Raw genomic sequence first — 20,079 nt, forward strand, 5'->3', positions numbered from 1 at the left:
CCTAATTCACTTAAACTCCCTAGACCAGTTGCTTTCAACCTGTGGTCCGTGGACCGCAGGGGGTCTGCAGACTATGTCTAAGGTGTCCGTGAAAGATGACTAATGAAAATAAAGTTTCATGCCCCAGAAAAGGCATTCCATTTTTCTGATCAACCAAGAGTATGTCAATACCCCCACCTACAGGTCAAAGCCCAGAAGTGTTGTCATTATCACATATGCCCAGTTTAGTGTCCTTTCTCACGCAGCATCAAATGCTGTGCCAAGGACATGCAACATTATTTATAGCTGAATTCTGTTCAGTCACTTTTCAGTCTAAGACTTCTATGGTAGGGGTCTGCGGACCACACGTCGAATTTCCAAAGGGGTCTGCACCTTCATTTGAAATTTTTTAGGGGTCTGCAAATGAAAAAGGGTTGAAAACCACTGCCTTAGAAAATCCCACCCTTCGGCAAATAGCTCGGAGAAAAGCTAAAATATTGATGGAGAGTATCATAGAACATGACTAGCAAGAATTTTACTAACATTCTATCCTTTTTGTCTTATATATTGTATACACGATAAACTCATTTATTACTCTGAGGATACCTGCTTGTTAGTAGCAGCAATTAAAACTCCAAGTGCAACTGCCACCGACAGTGTTAGGAAGAGATTCTTCTACAATCCATTCCTTTTATAACTTAGCAGGTGGGATATAATCTCAATTTAGCACAATAATTTGTTATTTCTTACTTTAATATACTCCCAAGTTATTCAGGGGTCTATCCATGTAGAGGGATATTTTTCCAATTTCCCCTCTTCCTCCTGCTCCAAAACTGAAACATCTGCCAAAAAAAATTTAATACAGTTTTCTAATTTGATTTCAGATTACTTTCTGCTAAAAAAAAAATAGCAATCTTGCTTATATAATGCTAGCCTGTCTTTATTGCCAAATTTTAACAAAGGTTGAGTTACTCTTATTTCAAGTCATTTAAGCCATTAATGCAATGTGTATTTCTCATATTGCTTTTAATAGGCTCACTTTTTTTGCATTCCTTTTTGTATTTTTGTCAAAGAAAAGAGACCTTCAAACATCTTAGGATCTAGCTGCTATGACTGTTTATTCTATTTTACTTTGTAATGGCCTGGTATTACTATTTTTCTTCTTTAAAGAGAAAATTAAGAGGGTTTTTTTTATTTATATTGGCAGTGTTACACATTTGTTCCTCTACCCCATGCCCTCCACCCAATCAAAACCTCAGTACCACATTTTTGTGTGCAACAAGGAATATGACAACTGCTCAAATTTCTAAGCAGGTGATTCTTGCAAGGTTTTAGTAAAGGAAACCCATCAAATAACCTCAGGCCTCAGAACTGGGAAATCTCTAACTTAAAAAAATGTGTGATTATTAAATTCTAAACTAAATGAGATGAGAGGCGTGCGTGGCAGAGAAATGTGTTGGTCAAAACGTAGCGTGATATGGCTTATACAGAACAGTGATGAAAATCTTAATCTATCTGGCTTGTTTCCTCGAAGTCTTAGCAAATTAAGTACTTTATTACTTAACCAATGAAGTAAACTATCCACCATGCCCTTTTACAAAGATATTCCAATCTTTATAGTTCTTTTGGGGGGCAGGGGAAAAATGTGGTAAGGAGGAGCTTCTTTCTTTTATAGATCCCATAACTGTCTCAGGACACTGCTACAAGCATCAGGCAAGATAGGAGAGGCGGAATCCATTGGACAAGTAGCTCCCTCTTAGGGAAGGATGGCACTATCAGCTCAGAGAGCAAAGAACACAATGTTATTTTGTTTGGTGGGTTTTTCCAATATCTTAACCTTATACGTAAACCATAAGAAAAATCCATGATTAAGTCAAACCTGAAACATTAGCTTAATATAAAGTTACAAGCAACAAGAAACTGAGAATTATAAATTATGTTTTGGCACAACAGAGTGGCATTTTTGGTCTTAAAGTATGGCATTTCCTTCTTTGATAATTTAAGCCAATGTACAGCAATAGAGAGGTAAAGAAGATAGGTTAGCAATGTACGTATCGGGTATGAAATCTATATTTCTCTGGAACTATGAATTGGAATTCCAGTCATCAATTTGTTTAATCAATTTTGATGCAGTTAAAACAAAGACCACACTTAATCCACATGGACCTTGAAGGTCTCATGCAATAAGAGCGGAATTTGTCCTGCCTTTTTTGGTCAAAGTTTCTCCATCCCACCTCAGGCTTTCATTCATGGCGCTGTGCACCGACTTAGCTACATGGCCGCCATCTTCCCACCTCATAGATGGCTGGACTTTGGCAGTAGAGGAATTTATACACAGTCTGTAAAGCACTTTTGGATCCTTCATAGACTTCCATAGCTAATAAAATTCTTTGCATTTAGTATGGTAAGTGGCAAATATAAAACTTTTAAAAAATTGATGGAATTTTTCCTGCAATGTTAACTCAACCACACTGGATACATGCAGTCTTTTCTCTGGAACAGTAACAATATAATTTATAAGTGTACTCCACAAAATATACAGGACATACAATGTGGCAAGGCTAGCACTGCCATTGAAACCTTAAAATTAATCAGGAAATGCAAATATCTGTGCAGCCTTACTGTTAAAGAGTCATTTGGGAAGACTGCATTTTACGTACAATGCCTCTAATTCAAATTGTCACAGCGGCAGTGCGTATTGCAATGTCACAAAGAAGAAAGGCCTTCATTAGACTCTGGTAAAAATCTTAGCTGTCTATTGAGTTTTTCACAATTATTATACATCCAATTACTTTAGCCCAAGAGCTTACTCACTGCTGAGTAACATGCAAGTTTCATAGTCCATCTGCTTTTAATCATACAAATAAAGTGTGGAAATTCTTCTAACAGAGTGGGAAAAAACCATTCAGCTTCATAACTCAGACACAGCTAGAAGGGTTTCCTTTAAACTTGCAACCACCAAAAATTCATTTTTTGGCCGAAACTAGATTATCGAAAGTATTCTATTAAAGTTATAAGCAAGTAAAAACAGAGTAATATTTGAAAGTATCCTCCAACCTTAATTATAGCACTTGCTACCAAGCGTTACAATTATTAAGTATAATACCATTACGTTTCCTCATGGGACAATGCCAAGAGCTTTGCAGATTCGGGAAAATGTCATCATCATAGATTTTTTTCCCCCTCTCAATGCAAGATTACTTGTGGCCCAATTAAAGCCTAGTTTTCAATTAAAGACATACCTGGATATAGGTAAAGCTCAAAAAGAGAGCTAGATTGTACACCACTCTCACCTCACCAGATGCAAGGGGGAGCAAGGGAATATTAGGCTCCCCTATACTTACCTGCATGGCTGTATAAGACCTACCCTATTCACCGACTAAGATACAGGGAAAGCAGAAAGGGGCTGCATACCCAACATATCCCCCCTGTGAACAAGTAGACAGGGCAGGGCAGAACTATGGCTCCACTCACTTATGATCTGATCAGTGGAGTTGACTAGATCCAAGAGGGAGAGAGCATGCTACACCTGTAAAGAGTTGTAATAGGTTTCTCTCCTTCCTCAGTGCAAAAGCACAGCAGATTTGTGCCTCTAATATACGTCTCTGAAACACCCTAATAGGCCGACATAGTTGATAAGCTGCCTTTTTCTCAGGCTGTGCCTCAATGCACAATCTTTCTAGCCCATATATAAAACAGAAAAGTTTTAAAAGCATCTGCAAGGGCTTGCTCCTGGACAAGAGCTAATCTAAAAGAGTTGTCATAAGTTGGTGTGGAGGAAAAGACTGGTTATTTACTGCACAGTAACTGTGGTTCTTTGAGATGGCTTGTCTGTGTGTATTCCAGTTATAGTGGTGCATGCAAACTGACAGAAAGACTCAGTCTAGGTAAATGGACAATATATTTTGGTTTATTATTTGCAAAGCAGCACAGGTGTACAGTACTTGACAAGCAAAGAAGCAGTTCCCTACCCCAAAGATTTTGTAATCTAAACGAAACCCTTTCCACTGTACTCCGATGAAGGAACAGAGAATAGTCTGGTGGACCTCAGATCTGCATCTAAGAATCTCTTAGGTTTTATTTTTGCCATTTAAAAGCTCATATTTAAAATATAACAGCAATGTAAAAAATTTACCTGTAACAACTCAAGGGTCATAGGTATATTCTTAAGCTCCTTTAGCAAATCCAGTGCCCCAGCCTGTAAAACATGCATAAAAGTATTATTCAAAATATATTTTATTTCCTACACAGTTAACTTTTAGAACATTTAGCAGAAAACAAGTGATATCTCTTTAAAACCCCACAGTATAAGTTTTAGTTCTGTGAAAGGTTCCAGACTGATAACTCTGAAGACTTAAATACTGTTTATCCACGGAACAAGCTTAGCACAAGAAGTGACACTGCAAGTTTTTCCAGACTCTTAAAATCAAGGGTCTGCCTCAGCCTCAATCTGGAGGTACTATCTTGGGGATGAGAGCAGTTTAGTCCCACACCATTTAGTTTTTGGTCTCTCTACTAAGATTTCCAAGTAATGCTATTTGTGGGGGTGGTTACAGTCACATCGATACCTATACCTTGGGAAGTGGATTTACAGCAGACTCATTTCACTCCAGTTCACCAGACAGACATCACACAGCAGCATGTTTGAGCCCGTAATGACCTGGGCTAGATTAGAATAAGAAACCTGAAGATGAAAGGCTTTATATATCCCATTACCAATCCTTAGGTAACCAGTTCCTCTACCAGAACTATTTTTAACTGGATTTATGTTGGCATGGGTAGAACATGAAATTATATACATTTCTTTAAAGGTATCCTACACAGGTAGCCAGATTACAGTATTTTACTACACACAGGTGTAGTTTTCCCCTTGGGATGGTGTTTATTTTTCTAAATCACTCAAAAGTTCTGCAAGTGAAAAAAGTTGAATTAAGACTTTCAAGCTACATCTATCTGCAACCACTTATCACTACATTCATCTCCAATCTAATACACAGAATCCCATGCATGTACTGCAAGTGGATCTTTCAGACCTTAAAATGAGGTTCTGCACCTAAGAGTTATAAATTGCGGGGCATGGATCCATACTTGTCTTAATCCCACTAAATCAAATCTAATCAGTTTACATGTGAAAACTCTCTCTCTCTAATGGACAACAATGTAAACTCAACCTGGGATCTGAGTTCTTTCTGGTTCATGTATCACTGATGTAGATTCCTGGGCTTTGGAGCAGAGCCCAGAGCTGAAGGGCGGAGCAGCTCCGGAGCAGTAGAGCTGCAGGTTTTTGCCTGGAGTTTACTCCACAGTCGGAACACTGTTTCCAAAGCCCTGTTTCATCACCTAGTTCATTTTGTAGTTGATGCATGATCCAGAACAGAATCACTCAACTAAGCTGCACTGAGGTTAGGCCAACTAACAACAGATTTAAAAAAAAAAAAAAAAAACCTAAACTTTAGTCAATACTGTAAACAGATATTATTCTGAATACACTCAGGAAGCAAGATTGGCTGAATAAGGTGTCACTTTCAGTCACACTCCAGGGAAAAGAAGAAAAAAAAAAAAGTTCTCTCTGAGATGCATGGACATTAAGGCTCCCGTTGCAGTTTTATCAAGGTTGTGTGTCTGCCCAAACATCTTGGACAAAATCTTCCCCCCTCACCCTAATGCAGTGTACTGTACAGTGTGCTGGTGGCTCCCATCCCAGAATGGCTGCGTTTGACTAGTATTCTATATACAAGCAAACTTCAGCTACCAAAATTGTGGTTAACCAAAGTCATTTATTTTATCCAGCGATACCCTGTATGCTTATGAGCTCTTAATTGGCGCTGCAAAGGAAAAGCATGCAAGGTGAATCCTAAGCAAGTATCTCTGCCTAGTCTCCCCTGGTTCCTAACAAAGGAGGACGCCTGTCCTGTGAAGTTCAGAAGCTCTGTATTGTTGAAAAGAAGCTTCATAGAAATGGATCTCCCAGTGATACAACCCCCCAAATACCTGAATGTTTCCATAAAGTCTTGTGTTTTCCTCAGGATGAAAAAGGCTACGTACATGCCTCACCAATCTACTAGAATTCTTTGAGGGGGTCTGTCATAACTATAAAGGGAAGGGTAACAGCTGTCCTGTGTACAGTACTATAAAATCCCTCCTGGCCAGAGACTCCAAAATCCTTTTCCCTGTAAAGGGTTAAGAAGCTCAGGTAACCTGGCTGGCATCTGACCTAAAGGACCAATAAGGGGACAAGATACTTTCAAATCTTGGGCGGGGAAGGCTTTTGTTTGTGTTCTTTGTTTGGGAGTGTGTTCGTTCTCGGGACTGAGAGGGACCAGACATCAATCCAGGTTCTCCACATCTTTCTAAACAAGTCTCTCCAATTTCAAACTTGTAAGTAAATAGCCAGGCAAGGCGTGTTAGTTTTCCTTTGTTTTTCTCAACTTGTAAATGTACCTTTTACTAGAGTGTTTATCTTTGTTTGCTGTACTTTGAACCTGAGACTAGAGGGGAGTCCTCTGAGCTCTTTAAGTTTGATTACCCTGTAAGGTTAATTTCCATACTGATTTTACAGAGATGATTTTTACCTTTTTCTTTAATTAAAAGCTGGTAGTTAAGCTTAGAAGTTTTCATGCAGGCCCCTACATTTGTACCCTAAAGTTCAAAGTGGGGATACAGCCTTGACAGGGTCAACAAGCATGCAGACAAAGGAGATCCAGTGGATATAGTGTATTTAGATTTTCAGAAAACCTTTGAAAAGGTCCCTCACCAAAGGCTCTTAAGCAAAATAAGCAGTCATGGGATAAGAGGGAAGGTTCTCTCATGGATTGGTAACTGGTTAAAAGATAGGAAACAAAGGGTAGGAATAAACGGGCAGGTTTCAGAATGGAGAGAGGTAAATAGTGGTGTCCCCCAGGGCCCAGTCGTGTACTGGGCCCAGTCCCATTTAACATATTCATAAACAATCTGGAAAAAGGGGTAAACAGTGAGGTGGCAAAATTTGCAAATGACACAAAACTAATCAAGATAGTTAAGTCCCAGGTAGACTGCGAAGAGCTACAAAAGAATCTCACAAAACTGGATGACTGAGCAACAAAATGGCAGATGAAATTTAATGTTGATAAATGCAAAGTAATGCACATTGGAAAACATAATCCTAACTATACATATATAACGATGGGGTCTAAATTAGCTGTTATCACTCAAGAAAGATCTTGGCATCATTGTGGATAGTTCTCTGAAATCATTCACTCAGTGTGCAGCAGCAGTCAAAAAAGCGAACAGAATGTTGGGAATCATCAAAAAAGGGATAGATAGTAAGACAGAAAATATCATATTGCCTCTATATAAATCCATGGTACACCCACACCTTGAATACTGCATGCAGATGTGGTCGCCTCATCTCACAAAAGATATATTGGAATTGGAAAAGGTTCAGAAAAGGGCAACAAAAATGATTGGTGGGGTATAGAACGATTTCCATATGAGGAGAGATTAATAAAAATGGGACTTTTCCGCTTGGAAAAGAGGCGACTAAGGGGGGATATGATAGAGGTCTATAAAATCATGAGTGGTATAGAGAAAGTAAATAAGGAAGTGTTATTTAATCCTCATAATACAAGAACAAGGGGCCACCAAATGAAATTAATAGGTAGCAGGTTTAAAACAAACACAAGGAAGTATTTTTTCATGCAATGTAATGTCAACCTCTGAAACTCCTTGCCAAAGGGTGTTGTGAAGGCCAATACTATAACAGGGTTCAAAAGGGAGCTAGATAGATTCATGTCAGATAGGGCCATCAATAGCTATTAGCCAGGATGGGCAGAAATGGTGTCCCTAGCCTCAGTTTGCCAGAAGCTGGGATTGGGCGTGGATCACTTGATGATAACCTGTCTGTTCATCCCCTTTGGGGCACCTGCCATTGGCCACTGTCAGAGGACAGGATACTGGGCTTGATGGACCTTTGGTCTGTCCCAGTATGGCCGTTCTTATGTTCTTACACAGGGGTCGGCAACCTTTCAGAAGTGGTGTGCCGAGTCTTAATTTAGTCACTCCGATTTAAGGTTTCGTGTGCCAGTAATACATTTTAACGTTTTTAGAAGGTCTCTTTCTATAAGTCTATAGTATATAATTAAACTATTGTTGTATGTAAAGTAAATAAAGTTTTTTAAATGTTTAAGAAGCTTCATTTAAAATTAAATTAAAATGCAGAGCCCCCCGGACTGGTGGCCAGAACCCAGGCAGTGTGAGTGCCACTGAAAATCAGCTCGTGTGCTGCCTTCGGCACGCGTGCCATAGGTTGCCTATCCCTGTTCTTACATGTAAAGTATGATAATCAGCCGCCAACATTCATTAACAAATCCTCTAACAAACTTCTTGTGATACAGATTTTATATTTATTACTAATTATCCTAAATTCCATGTGTTTCGTTTTTTTTTGAGGGGGGAAGGGAGCACAGGGAAAGGAGAGAAGGCCAGACTGTATCTCACCTCTATACTCATGATTCAGAAGCTTTAAAGAAGCAGCCTTCTGATTCTGTCCACCTATACACTTAACCACCATCTCTAAGCAATTCGGTGTTTTAAAATGAACTCTTTGCTGCTAAGAAATGCCAGATTGGCTGGCTTGGAGGCCAAAAGACTTTTTCTGTGGCTACAACACAGCAGAGGTCGCAAAGTGCAGTCTGTCTCCCATGCCCTCTCATTGTACCTCCTTCCTGAACCTGAAAGATCTCCAGGAATTTAAGTGTATTTGAGTTTTCCTATGTAGTTCAGGGTCTATTCAGTTTTGTTTTTGGCTAAGACAAACAGCCAATTAGTGCAATTTGTAGTCTGTGATGTAGACACCTGTCCACTAGGTACTAGACAGATCAATTAATTTCAAAGACTGAACAGTTATTAGATTCTAACAACTGTCACTAATAACCTGGATGTACAGCTACCCAGTCCCTATAACAATTCACTTTTTACATTATACCCTCGTTATTTCTCATCCCCTTTGGATTATGAGCCATTTATTTTGATCCTATATACTTCTGCAAGTCTCCTCCTTTCTAGACACCAAGAAATAAAGAAAGAAGGGGTTGTCTACCTGTACAATGCTGTAGCGAAGACACCACTATATCGATGGAAGAGCTTCTCCTGTCAGTGCAGTTGTAGTTTCTACACCTGGGGTTAGGTCGGTATAACTATATTGCTCGGGGAGTGTTCATTTTTCACACGCTGAGCACCGTAGTTGTACTGATGTAAGTTTGTAGTGTAGGCCTTAGACTGTTTAGATCTCCTCCCTGCATTTAAGCAAACCTTTATCAAGCATAGCTTACTCTGCTCCTGTGTGGTGTGGTTAGACAGTGGCTGTTCTACAAGGTCAAGTACATCACCTTCCCACTGCTCCCAGACCATAGCCATCCAGAGCTGTATCCCACAGCATGCTCTCCTCCTAACTCATTAGCACAATCCCACTCTTCTCTCAGCCCGAATCTCCCTTTCCCACTTTGAGTTTGTTTACTTTTATTACAGTGATGCCTGCAAAAATAATATTGACATGTTTAACTGAACATTTAACTTTTTACACCATCTCTTTGCTTACAAAAGTAAAAGTTTACTTCTTAGTGCAGCAAAACCAATATAACTATAGAAGAGTAAGTTGGGTTTTATTTTGCATCTACCCATTATCAACAAAATGGTCAGCTAAGTTCTGACTGACGATTTATTTAGTGATGATGATTAAGGCTTCGTGTTTGTCACAGAGGGCACAGATTCTGTGACTTTCCGTGACCTCCGTGACTTCTGCAGTGGCCAGTGCACCTGGCCTGGGGGTCACCTGAGCAGCTTGGGCAGTCCCTTGGCCAGGCGCATTGGCCACTGCTGGGGCAGTCTCAGTCTCCATCCCCCGCCAGCAGGAGTTTGGGTGTGGCGAGGCTCAGGGCCAGGGCCTGTTTTTTTGCTGAAGGTCTCAGTTGAAAGGCCCAAAAATATCAATTGAGAGCTTTCTCAGACCCGGGCTTGAAAGGGCAGGGATGTTGAATCCCCCCTCCCCTCCCCCCCCCAACTCTTTGATTAGTATTAAGTGTTAACAAAAGAAAACAAAAATCAAAGTCTTTTGAGAATTGAATAAAAACATTCTTGTCAGGTTTCACTGCCTTGGTATCTGTTCTATAACAGAGCTTGCTGCTCAGTCACCCATAGGACTGGTCTTCCAAGAAATACAGGGTAGCGTATAAATCCTTGAACTTTTAGGGGTTTTTTTTGTTTGTTTGTTTTTTTAATCTTTACAGGCCTTTTTTCTGATTTGAAGCACAACGGAGGGTCACAACTCAATTCCTTCCCCCCCCCCCCCCCCCCCAAGGTATGTTACCTCTGGCCAACTTTAGACATTTTTCATAGGCTGGGGATGAGCAAAATTGGAGGCGAAGTTCTACCCTGGCCTGTTGGTATTTCAAATAGCACTGAAAGGTCTAGCTTCATATACGTTTTCACAAAAATAATGTAATTTGTTGAATTATACTTGAGGCAAAAGTCTGAGTAAGAGTCATCAGCATCTTCTTCTGGTATTAAGATGTATGTTAGTGCTGTACTGTTAGAGTTATTCAACAATTTCTTGGAAATTATTATAGCATGAAGTCACTACAACCCTTCCTTTCTTTATGGCTAGACTGGAGATCGGGGAAAGAGGGGATTGTAACACTGTACCTCCAAGTAGCACTGTGGAACCCCCATATTCACCACTGTCAGATCATTCTGATATGTTTTGTACAAAGTATATCTTCTGAGGTATCATTTTAAGTCTTGATCACTTGAACATTAATATTCTGTTGATTGTATGTACTACCACTGTATGTGAATTTATGAAGTATTGCTATACATGTTGCTGAAATGTTGTGAGGTTGGGAGATACCCACAGCAAGCCTTTCAGTTGTAACAAAGGAGGGCCAGAAAGACCTTGGCAGCCCATCAAAAAGAATCCAATATCCCAGAGGTTACTCAGAGAAGGGACATACGCAGGGCTGGATTAATGCAGGGGCTTTAGGGGCTGTAATCCAGGGCCCCAGGCTAAGGGGAGCCCCAGCGCAGCAGGGCTCAGGCAGTCTGCCTGCATGCCGTGGCCCCATGCCACTCCTGGAAGTGGCCAGCTGCTGGCACGTTTCTGTGGCCCTGGCGGGCTCCAAGCACTACCCCCACCCCCAGCACCATCCCCGCAGCTCCCATTGGCCGGGATCTGGCCAACGTAAACTGCGGGGGTGGTGCTTGTGGGCAGCACACAGAGATACACTGTCCCCCTCCCCCCAGGAGCGCGCAAAGACGTGCCAGCAGCCAGCTGCTTCCAGGAGTGGTGTGGGGCCACGGCATGCAGCCTGCCTGAGCCCTGCTGCGCCACCAGCCGGGAGCCGCCTGTGGTAAGCACCTCCTGGACGGAGCCTGTACCTCGCACCCCCTCCTACACCCAAACTCCCTCCCAGACAGAAACTAACATAACAGCTGTTCTAAGGTAAGTAGTTGGCTGTTTTGAATTAACTATAATCTACATGTTTTAAGACTGAAATGTAACCACAGAACATCTTTACGTTAATTAAAAGGCAAGTTTAGTATAGCATTAATAGCCTCGATGCCATAATTGTGATCATTTTGTTTTAAATTAGGAAAAAGACTTGTATATAGGGGCCCCACAAAATTTAATAGCCCCGGGCCCACAGGAGAGCTAATCTGGCTCTGCTCATATGCCATGGGGGTGGACTAACCCATGTCACAGCAAGGATCTTTCTAGCAGCTAGAAGAAAGTATAAAAGAGTGACAGTGACATTATCACTTGGTCTCTCTTCCCCTCGACCCCATCTCAACATCTCGAAGATCATCTGGAAGGAAGTCTAGTCTGAGTATTAAGGAACTGTAAAGTGCCTGTAACATCTATTAGGATTCAAATTTTGCTTAGTCTGCTAAAATCAGAATTTAGATTGCATTTCTATTTTTATTTCTTAGGTAACCAACTTTAATCTCTATGTCTGCTACTTATAAACACTTCAAATCTATCTGTAGTTAATAAATCTGTTTTGTATTTTACCTAAAACAGTGTGCTTTTGGTTGAAGTGTTTTGGGAATCTCAGCTCAAATTACAATGGCTGGTGCAGGTCCACTTTCCTATGAAGAAGTGGTGAACTAAGTAATGAGTGTACATTGGTCAGGCTTTTGAGCAGTGAAAGACTGTTCAGTTCTGGGATGGGGCTAGAGCTAGGGGGAAATTGGCTGAAGCCTCTCTACTGATGGTTCATGAGTGGCTGGGAGATCATTCATATAACTCAGCTGGGTGTGTCCCTGCTGTGGATGGCTATGTAAGTGCAGTACCTGCCAGAGGTTTGTAGTGTGTCACAGCATCACAATGTGATAGGGACACCCCAGGTTGTTGGGTTTGGAGGGCTCAGAGGTCCCACAGTCCAGGTTACACCCCGGGGACTCCGTGACAGGAAAAACCCAACACTATTTCTGTTTTAACATAGAGCTAATATACGAAAGAGGTCAAAAACCACTTTGTCACAGCAACTATTTTGTGAAGTAGTCACACAATTTTCTGCACAAAAAAACGCAGTAGTTCAGTATTTCAGTTGGCTTTGATAACTGTTGAAAGGACCTACACTTACAATCTCATCTCAGACATGTACAGCCATCCACTTGAAACAGCAAATAAACTTTTAAAGTAACTTTATTCCTATATAAAATCCTTAAAAACCATACTCCCTTTTCACAATTGATTTGCTGACACCCTCAATAACTGAGAAATAAGTCTCAATATCTAGCTAGTGCAGTTTACAAACAAAACAAAAAAATATCCTCTCACAACTCACCCAGATTAATCAAATCACAATCTGAGGGAAAATGTCTGCATTGACTAATTTAAAAGTTATAGGTTATAAAACAAAGTAACTTTTTAAAGTAATACCTATGTAATGGCATGGGTCTGACGAAGTGGGTATTCACCCACGAAAGCTTATGCTCTAATACACCTGTTAGTCTTAAAGGTGCCACAGGACTCTGTTGCTTTTTACAGATCCAGACTAACACGGCTACCCCTCTGACACTTGAAATGTAAAGTTAGTTACACAGTAATGGTCTGTTCTATTAAGGGGAGCTAAATTTAAATCTAGTAAGATTAAATACTTCCTCTTACCTTTTCTTCTCTAAACTTACTGAGCTGTCCTTGGTTTTTGAAAATTCATATGTGCAACATTACCTCTGCCCACATGCTCCTACGCATTTCAATAAGGACATTCATTACACTGATGAAAATATAAAATAAAAATAAATGGTACACATTTTTAACTAAGGCTACAGGTAAGGTGCAACTGAATAATGAATAGTACATTTCAATTTAATTACAATCTTATTGGAGGAACAGTATAACGTATCTGAGACGTGTCAAGTGTTGTATGTTATAAAGTGTAGTATTTCAATACAATCTTGTGTGATCGCTGCCTGTTGAAACAAAACTACGTATTATTACTTTTGATTAAGCTCAGTATATTAGTTCAGCACAGCAGCAATTTAACAAGCCAATTTATTATTTACAGAGCACCAATAGTCTATCCATGAAAAAAAAATGGATGTCCATGTTGATGTTATACTTTTCAATTCATCACAAGTCAAATTCCAGACAACTGGGATACTACAACTAAATGTTCTGTTATGAGCCATGGAGAAAGATTTTCAATGGGAGGTTAAATAAAATCATCCCTTCCCATCTGTTCTTTGACAAATTAGGGCTCAAAAAGTGTCCTTGGAAATGTTTGCACATAGACATATATGTCAGTCAAATCATTTTCAGTTGCAGCAATGCATCAAGATTTTATTCAAATGCTCCAAGGCAGTGTTTTTTAAAAAAAGGGTATTTGTCAGCATAAAAAACAAAAACTGACTAAAAGATTTTCCAAAAGGAGCAGTTCATACTGTGGAAAACTATGTAAATATGAAGTTGCTGTCAGAAACTTTGTTATTTGTGTGAGAGAGAGATCACTTATCAATTCAGCTTCATCCTCCAATAAAATTATAATCTTGCGTGTGATAGCTTGGTAAATTTCAGGAATGGTCTGTATAGTATGTCATTAATTTAGTATTCTGATTATATTGCAGGGTCAAGTGAGAACGTACTGCAAGATTTGAAAAGAAATATAGTAATACCAGTCAAGAGCAACCACTCATGGGAGTTAGTAAAAGTGGCCTCTTCTAAGAGATGGTCTCTCTTCAAAGGTTTTTACATTAGAGCATGGTGGTTTTCTGTGGATTCTGCAAGTAGTCACTCGTGACAGGTGATCTCTGTTCAGAGGTTGTCTCTAAGGCACAAAATTATTTGCAAAAAATTATTAAGGAAAACATAGAAAAGAAAAATCCACTGAGTTGAATTCAGGTGCTCTTCCTGTAATTGAGGGTAGTATTGTATCTATCTGTGCTTACTATCCTTGGTATGCACATGTGCATGTAGAATGAAATAAGCAGGGAGCAGAAAAAAAAGAGAACATCAAATGAATAAACAAGGGGGAAAGAGAAAAATTGAGAATATTCATCCTCTTAGAAAAATGTCAGTCAGACCCAAGAACCTTATGTAGAGTAGGAAAGCTACCTGTTGCCACCAATGGGTGTCAGCAACAGGTTGAGCTACACTGGTGCTGAACCTGGTTTAACTGATAGGGCTGATTAAGATGTACCAAGGTTCCTGAAACAGTGCTCAATATAGTTTGTCCTGGTCTACAATCATAATTAGACTGGGTTCAGCACCAGCCAAACCGTAACAAGGATTTTTTTCTAACAGTCCCTAAGTCTAGGAAGACCAGCCATAGAAAGATTACACCTTAGACAGAAAACAAAATTGTCCACACTGCATTTAGTTAAGAAAAATTCTCTAGAGTGGATTCCCAGTCAGCTCATTCCTAAAGACTCAATGAGATTTAGGATTTAACAACCTCATTAAAACACTGAAAAAATCTAACTTTAAATACAGTTGTCTGAATTACTAGTCCATACAGAAGATACCAATAAATGAAATAGCAATGATGGTATTGTTTCCTCAAAGCTTCATTGGTTCATAATTCACCTGAACAGGTTAACAGACTGTCCCTGGACTCTTGCAGTGACATATTTGTAAGGAGGAGATACGCAGAGGATGGGATAAGCATTCTGTGTTAACTGCCCAAGTTACGTGTTGCTTCACAGGAACAAATTGAGGTCTTTAACACTAGAGAACCTTGTTTCTATTTGAACTAACCAACCATCGGGATCCAAGTGTTCTGTAAAACTCCACCTCTATTCATACGGCACCAGCTGCTACTTGTATTTATTAACATAGTAAATGCGCCTGGCTTGATCATTTGCCTAGAGTAACAACTATGAACGGTCCCAGCTGCCAGCGTATGCGGTGCTGGGGGCCGTTTCAGAGGGTTGGTACAGCTAATCCCCAGCGCCGGAGTTACTCTCCATTGTTCAGTTCGGGTTTTAACTCTCACGTGACACAACTTCATGTTAGTGATTGAAGGCAACGTGTGTAACCGGACCTGTCTGCCAGCCCGGGCTGCGGGGCGTTACCGGGGCTCCCCGGCCAACCCGCCACTTGCTGAGCGTCCCCTCCCCAAGCCCATCGAGCCCGCTGCTTCGCTCCCGCTCCGGTCACGTCGGCGACTCGCTCGCTGCTGGGGACCTAGCGAGGGGCTCGTATTACCCGAGCCCAGCAGGTCCCGGTGACAGCCCACGCGGGGCAGGGGAGAAGAGACCCCGGCGCGCACTCACTGGAACAAGCCCACCCCGGACAAGAGGAGACCCGGTGCCGGACCGCTGCGGCGCCCCGGCTCACGGCCCAACCCGGCTCTCCGCTGGCCGAAGGGGCACCGGGAGCAGGCGGAGTTGGCCCAGACAGCGCGCCCGGGGGACGGTTGTCGTCACACCTCCCAACTGGGCGCGAGGCACCCTGCGATGGGGGGAGGGGCAGAGAGCGGCGCGCGACGAGCGCCGGGACCCCAAGCGCTGACAGGCAACAGGGCGGAGGCCCCAGCTGGCCCCGCGCGGGAGGAGAGCGGGGCGCTGTTCCCCCCGCCCGGCCGCTCACCGCGTTCTTCTTCTGCACCATCTTGTCCATCTTCTTGGCGATGCGGATGATCTCGTCTTCTGTGCTCATGGCTGCTGAGGCCCGAGCGGGGCGCGGGCTGGGCCTGCGGGACACACAATAGAGACGAGAGGGGACCGGCCGCGGACGCAGCCGCTCAGGGCCCTCAGTGCAGCAATGGAGCCAGGCCGCCGGATAACAAATGAACCCAGCAGCCCGAGCGGCGGCGCCGGCGCCAGGCAGCGCTCATCAAGCACCAGCCACGGGAGACAGACCTCACTGAGGCAGCCCGAGAGCATCCACCCGCGCGGGGGGGAGCTGGGGTAGGCGGGGTTAGCGGCGCGGGCCCTGCCCCCACGGGCGGGAGGTGCCCGGGACTCCGGAAGCAGCGAGCTGGGGCTGGGACTGCCGCCGGCTCACTAGGTGCGTCCGCCGGGCGGCGCCGCGCGCAGAGGCCCGCGCTACACCGCGGCAGCTCCGCACCCCGCTCCTCAGGGCGGTGGGGAGCCGGTTCCCCCGCCCCTGCGGTGCGCTAATTGCTGGGCCCGGACAGGTGCGGGAGCTGCAGTCTCCAGACCGTGGTTCCCTGACGGCTCCTCACAACGACCGCTTGTAAGGACGAGTGGCTGCTCCGCGTCTCTCCCCGAAGCGCTGTTACTGCCTGGAGGGGAAGGAGGCTCCCCACAAGCCCCACGCCGCCTTGCTTCTTGATTGGTCGGGAGCAGGATTCCCAACAAGCCACTTTCTGCTCCCCTTGTTGGTTTCACTTCACTGAGGGCATCCCTACAGTACAAACTTAAGTCTAGCTACAGCCACCGCAATCATTGCGGTCGTGTCCACACTACCCTCCTTCTGTCCCTGGTGCCCGTCCTTGCTAGGAGTGCTTTCACTACTATTAAAGGGTAGTGTGGAGAGAGGGGAGCCTGGGCAGCAGCCTGGCTCGGAGTGGGGAGCTGGGAGCAGCAGGGCTGTAGCTGGAGCCCCCAGTCACCTCAGGGTGACACCAGAGCTGGGCGCCTGTTTGTTTGTTTGTTTTTGTCAGTTTCATGGCTCCCTGCTGGAGTCATGAAATTCACAAGAATGGCAGCCAACAGCTGATGTAAGTAACCCTTAATGTATACGTGGACACTGCCTTGCCCTAACTACAGCAGCGTAAACCCTATGCCTCTCGTGGAGGTGGAGTTATTTTGTCATTTTGGTGGTGTAGTAGGGCACTTACATCAGTGGGAGCAAGGCTATGGTGTAGACACTGACATAATTAGGTTGATGTAAGCTGCCTTACATTGACCTAATTCTGCAGTATTGACCAAACCTGCGACTGGAGCTTGTGTCCACACTAGTCTGGAAATTGCCAACCTTAGCTCTTGTGTAGACTGGCCACATGGTGTTTTAATTCTCCTCTTGTCCATAGCTGCACAGAGGCCTGCTCTACACTACAAAGTTAGGTCGACTCAGGGCATCTTATGTCAACCTAGTTGTACATGTACACTTAAATTGGTCTCCCACCCATGTAAGTGCCCCCTTACTCCAACATAGTAACACCATCTCCCCAAGCAGCATAAAGCCACAATCAACAAACTTAGGTGGATGCAATGCAAGCATAGACACTGCGTTATTTATTTTGACCCTAACTGTCCTCTACAGCTGTCCCACAGTGCCTCTCATGAACTGCTCTGGTCAACAATGTGAATTCCATTGCTCAGGGGTCATGGAGACCAGAATTACCCCTGCCTCTTTAAAGCCCCACAAATTTTTGAAACTCCTTTTTTCCTGATTGCCCAGCTTGGAAAGCACACCTAGCAGCTCTCCATTGTTGAGTGCAACTTGCCAGCTGATTATGCTGGCTACACACTCTAGCCACACTCGTGTCTGGAGTAGACATGCGATATTGGATTTTCTGGGCCTGTGGGGAGAGGAGGCTATGAAGGCACAGCTCCAAATCAACAACATCTATGAGCGGATTGTTCAGCAGATGCAGGAAAAGGGGTACAACAGGGACTAGCAGCAATGTTGCTAAGGAGCTGCAGAAGGCATACCAGAAGGCCAGGGAGGACAACAAATGGATGTGATACCAAGCCGCAGACCTGCCACATTTACTACGTGTGTCATGCTGCGTGCTGTACTCAGCAGAGACATCACTCTCAACCCTCACAGCAGCATGGATACCTTCAAGGAGCCGGAGTCACAGACGCCTGCTGTGAACAGGGAGAAGGAGGAGAATGGGAGACAGGTGACCAGGGGATCCTGGTACACAGCAAGCCAGGGCCTGTTTTTGACCCCACTGCAGTCTAGCCAGTTCACCAGTCAAGCCCAATGTAAGGGAAGAGTAAATATATAGATAGCTAGATTTTCAGCTACAGAGATGGCATTCCCAAAGTAGCAGGATACATCTTTTGACCTTTCATTTTGCTAGAAAAGGTAGTGGTACAATCAAGAGAGGTAGAATTGCTATCTGCTTCTCATTCCCTTGTAGGTTTCGGCAGGGGGTGGCCATGCAGAGCAGTTTGTTTACATACACAGGGCACAGGATGCCCTTGAATCCTCCTGAGAGGTCTCAATGAAACGTTCATAGAGGTACTCTGCAATCCTCTGCCAAAAGTTTGTAGGGAAGGCTGCCTTATTTCTTCCTCCGTGGTAAGATGCTTTCCCACACCATTCAGCAATAAGTTCAGCAGGCACCACTGCAGTACACAGACTAACAGCATACAGGTCTGTGCTCTCTCTGCCTTTATTACCCTCAGGTGTGAGATAAATCACCACTACCTGTGGAAAACAGTGCCAATTTTCAGTCCCATTTCCCTTTACTATTAGAATCATGCAACTGAGCAATTCCCCTCTCATTTCCCCAACTCCAGGCAGGCCACAGACACTGGCTGGAGCTGTGACTGAAACAGTGCACAAACAATCCCAAGAAGAAGTGAGAATGTAGTGCTTAAAACTTTAGGGGAGCAAGAAGAGTGAGATCAGCATCTTAAGTTTTGCTTTCTTTAGTGCATACACTGACAATGGTACCTCTGTGTTTTATCTTCAGCAGCTGCCATTGCAGCATGTAAGGTCTCCCCCTTCACACCCACAGAACACCCGAGTCAGATGAGGAGAAAGAAGAGGACTTGGGATGACAAGTTCAGTGAGATCTTGAAAGCCAGTGCAACATTGAACCATGAGCACTGGGCCTGCAGGATGAACATTGCAGGCAGCTTGGAGAAGCAAAGAGTGGAGAGGAGAAAGAAAGGCTCAGGAGTCCCAGCGGGAAAAGCAGACGGAGATGCACCAAGACATAATGGGGCTTCTCAGGCAGCAAACACAAATGCGATAGATCCTGGGCTTGCTTCCTTCTGCAGCCCATTGAGAACTCAATATCGGGACCTCCCTACATCCCACACACACACACATTTTGTGGGGCATCAGAGATTGTTGCATTACCCCTCACCCTTCACCCCAGGGGAAATTAAAGACAAACAGAGCTTCAGATACACCAACCGTGGCTCCCACAGGTTAGTGTATGTATAGCTGAAATAGATATGAATGTTTTCCCTGTTGTAATTTCTGTTTTCTTAATAAAATTTGCTAAATTAAGTTTTTAATATCTGTTTTCAAATTGCCCCCTTTTTTGCACTGATTTTGTTGCAGAATAAAGTTCTATTATTTGGAACATAATTCATTTTTGTTAGGTCACAACATACGCAGTGGGATACCTATTCCTGGGGTATAGCAGTACGCTGATACAAGCACTCCTGGTGAGTGCACGCACCACTGATGCAAGGAGCCAAATATTCACGCACACAAGCAATGTACTGAGACGTAACTTGAGTTGACATAAGTTTGTAGTGTAGACGTGGCTTAAGACAGGTGAAATGATACATTGGTTCAAATGACAGCAGCTAAGCTACAGTGGGGCTACTGCTTGTGCAGTTACAGGAATAGGAAATAGTTTTGAGGCTGTGCCTATAGTTGACTTTGTTTTTCCACCAGTGGTAGCAAAGGTGGGAATTTTTAAGAAAAACAGGCGAGTGGCCTGTCTGAGAAAGGGGCCAGAT

At 43.3% G+C, this 20,079-nt stretch overlaps 2 protein-coding genes across 4 annotated transcripts in view; one reads left to right on the top strand and one right to left on the bottom strand.

The window, feature by feature from the left end:
• Positions 1-16,336, bottom strand: part of TCEA1 (transcription elongation factor A1) — a 52,702-nt gene extending 36,366 nt beyond the window's left edge. The window contains exons 1-2 of one of the 2 annotated variants that reach the window (XM_034762925.1): positions 16,046-16,336; positions 4,115-4,177 (exon numbers count right to left, since the gene is read on the bottom strand). In XM_034762925.1, coding sequence (XP_034618816.1) covers positions 4,115-4,177; positions 16,046-16,114 — 132 coding nt within the window. In that variant the 5' untranslated portion in view covers positions 16,115-16,336. Of the gene's footprint in view, positions 1-729; positions 822-4,114; positions 4,178-16,045 lie in introns of those variants that run through there. The other variant, XM_034762926.1, reaches the window with a different exon arrangement.
• Positions 16,337-16,499: 163 nt separating this feature from the next.
• Positions 16,500-19,639, top strand: LOC117873489. Of its 2 annotated transcripts, none has more exons than XM_034762928.1 (2): positions 16,500-18,357; positions 19,074-19,639. In XM_034762928.1, the coding sequence occupies exons 1-2, from the start codon at positions 18,102-18,104 to the stop codon at positions 19,550-19,552; spliced, it is 735 nt and encodes a 244-aa protein (XP_034618819.1). In that variant the 5' UTR covers positions 16,500-18,101; the 3' UTR covers positions 19,553-19,639. The 2 variants fall into 2 exon arrangements, with proteins under 2 accessions (XP_034618819.1, XP_034618820.1); XM_034762929.1 differs by having other exon boundaries at positions 19,077-19,639.
• Positions 19,640-20,079: the final 440 nt, after the last annotated feature.

The sequence above is a fragment of the Trachemys scripta genome, chromosome 2, assembly GCF_013100865.1.
Source record: "Trachemys scripta elegans isolate TJP31775 chromosome 2, CAS_Tse_1.0, whole genome shotgun sequence".
NCBI classification, from domain to species: domain Eukaryota; kingdom Metazoa; phylum Chordata; order Testudines; family Emydidae; genus Trachemys; species Trachemys scripta.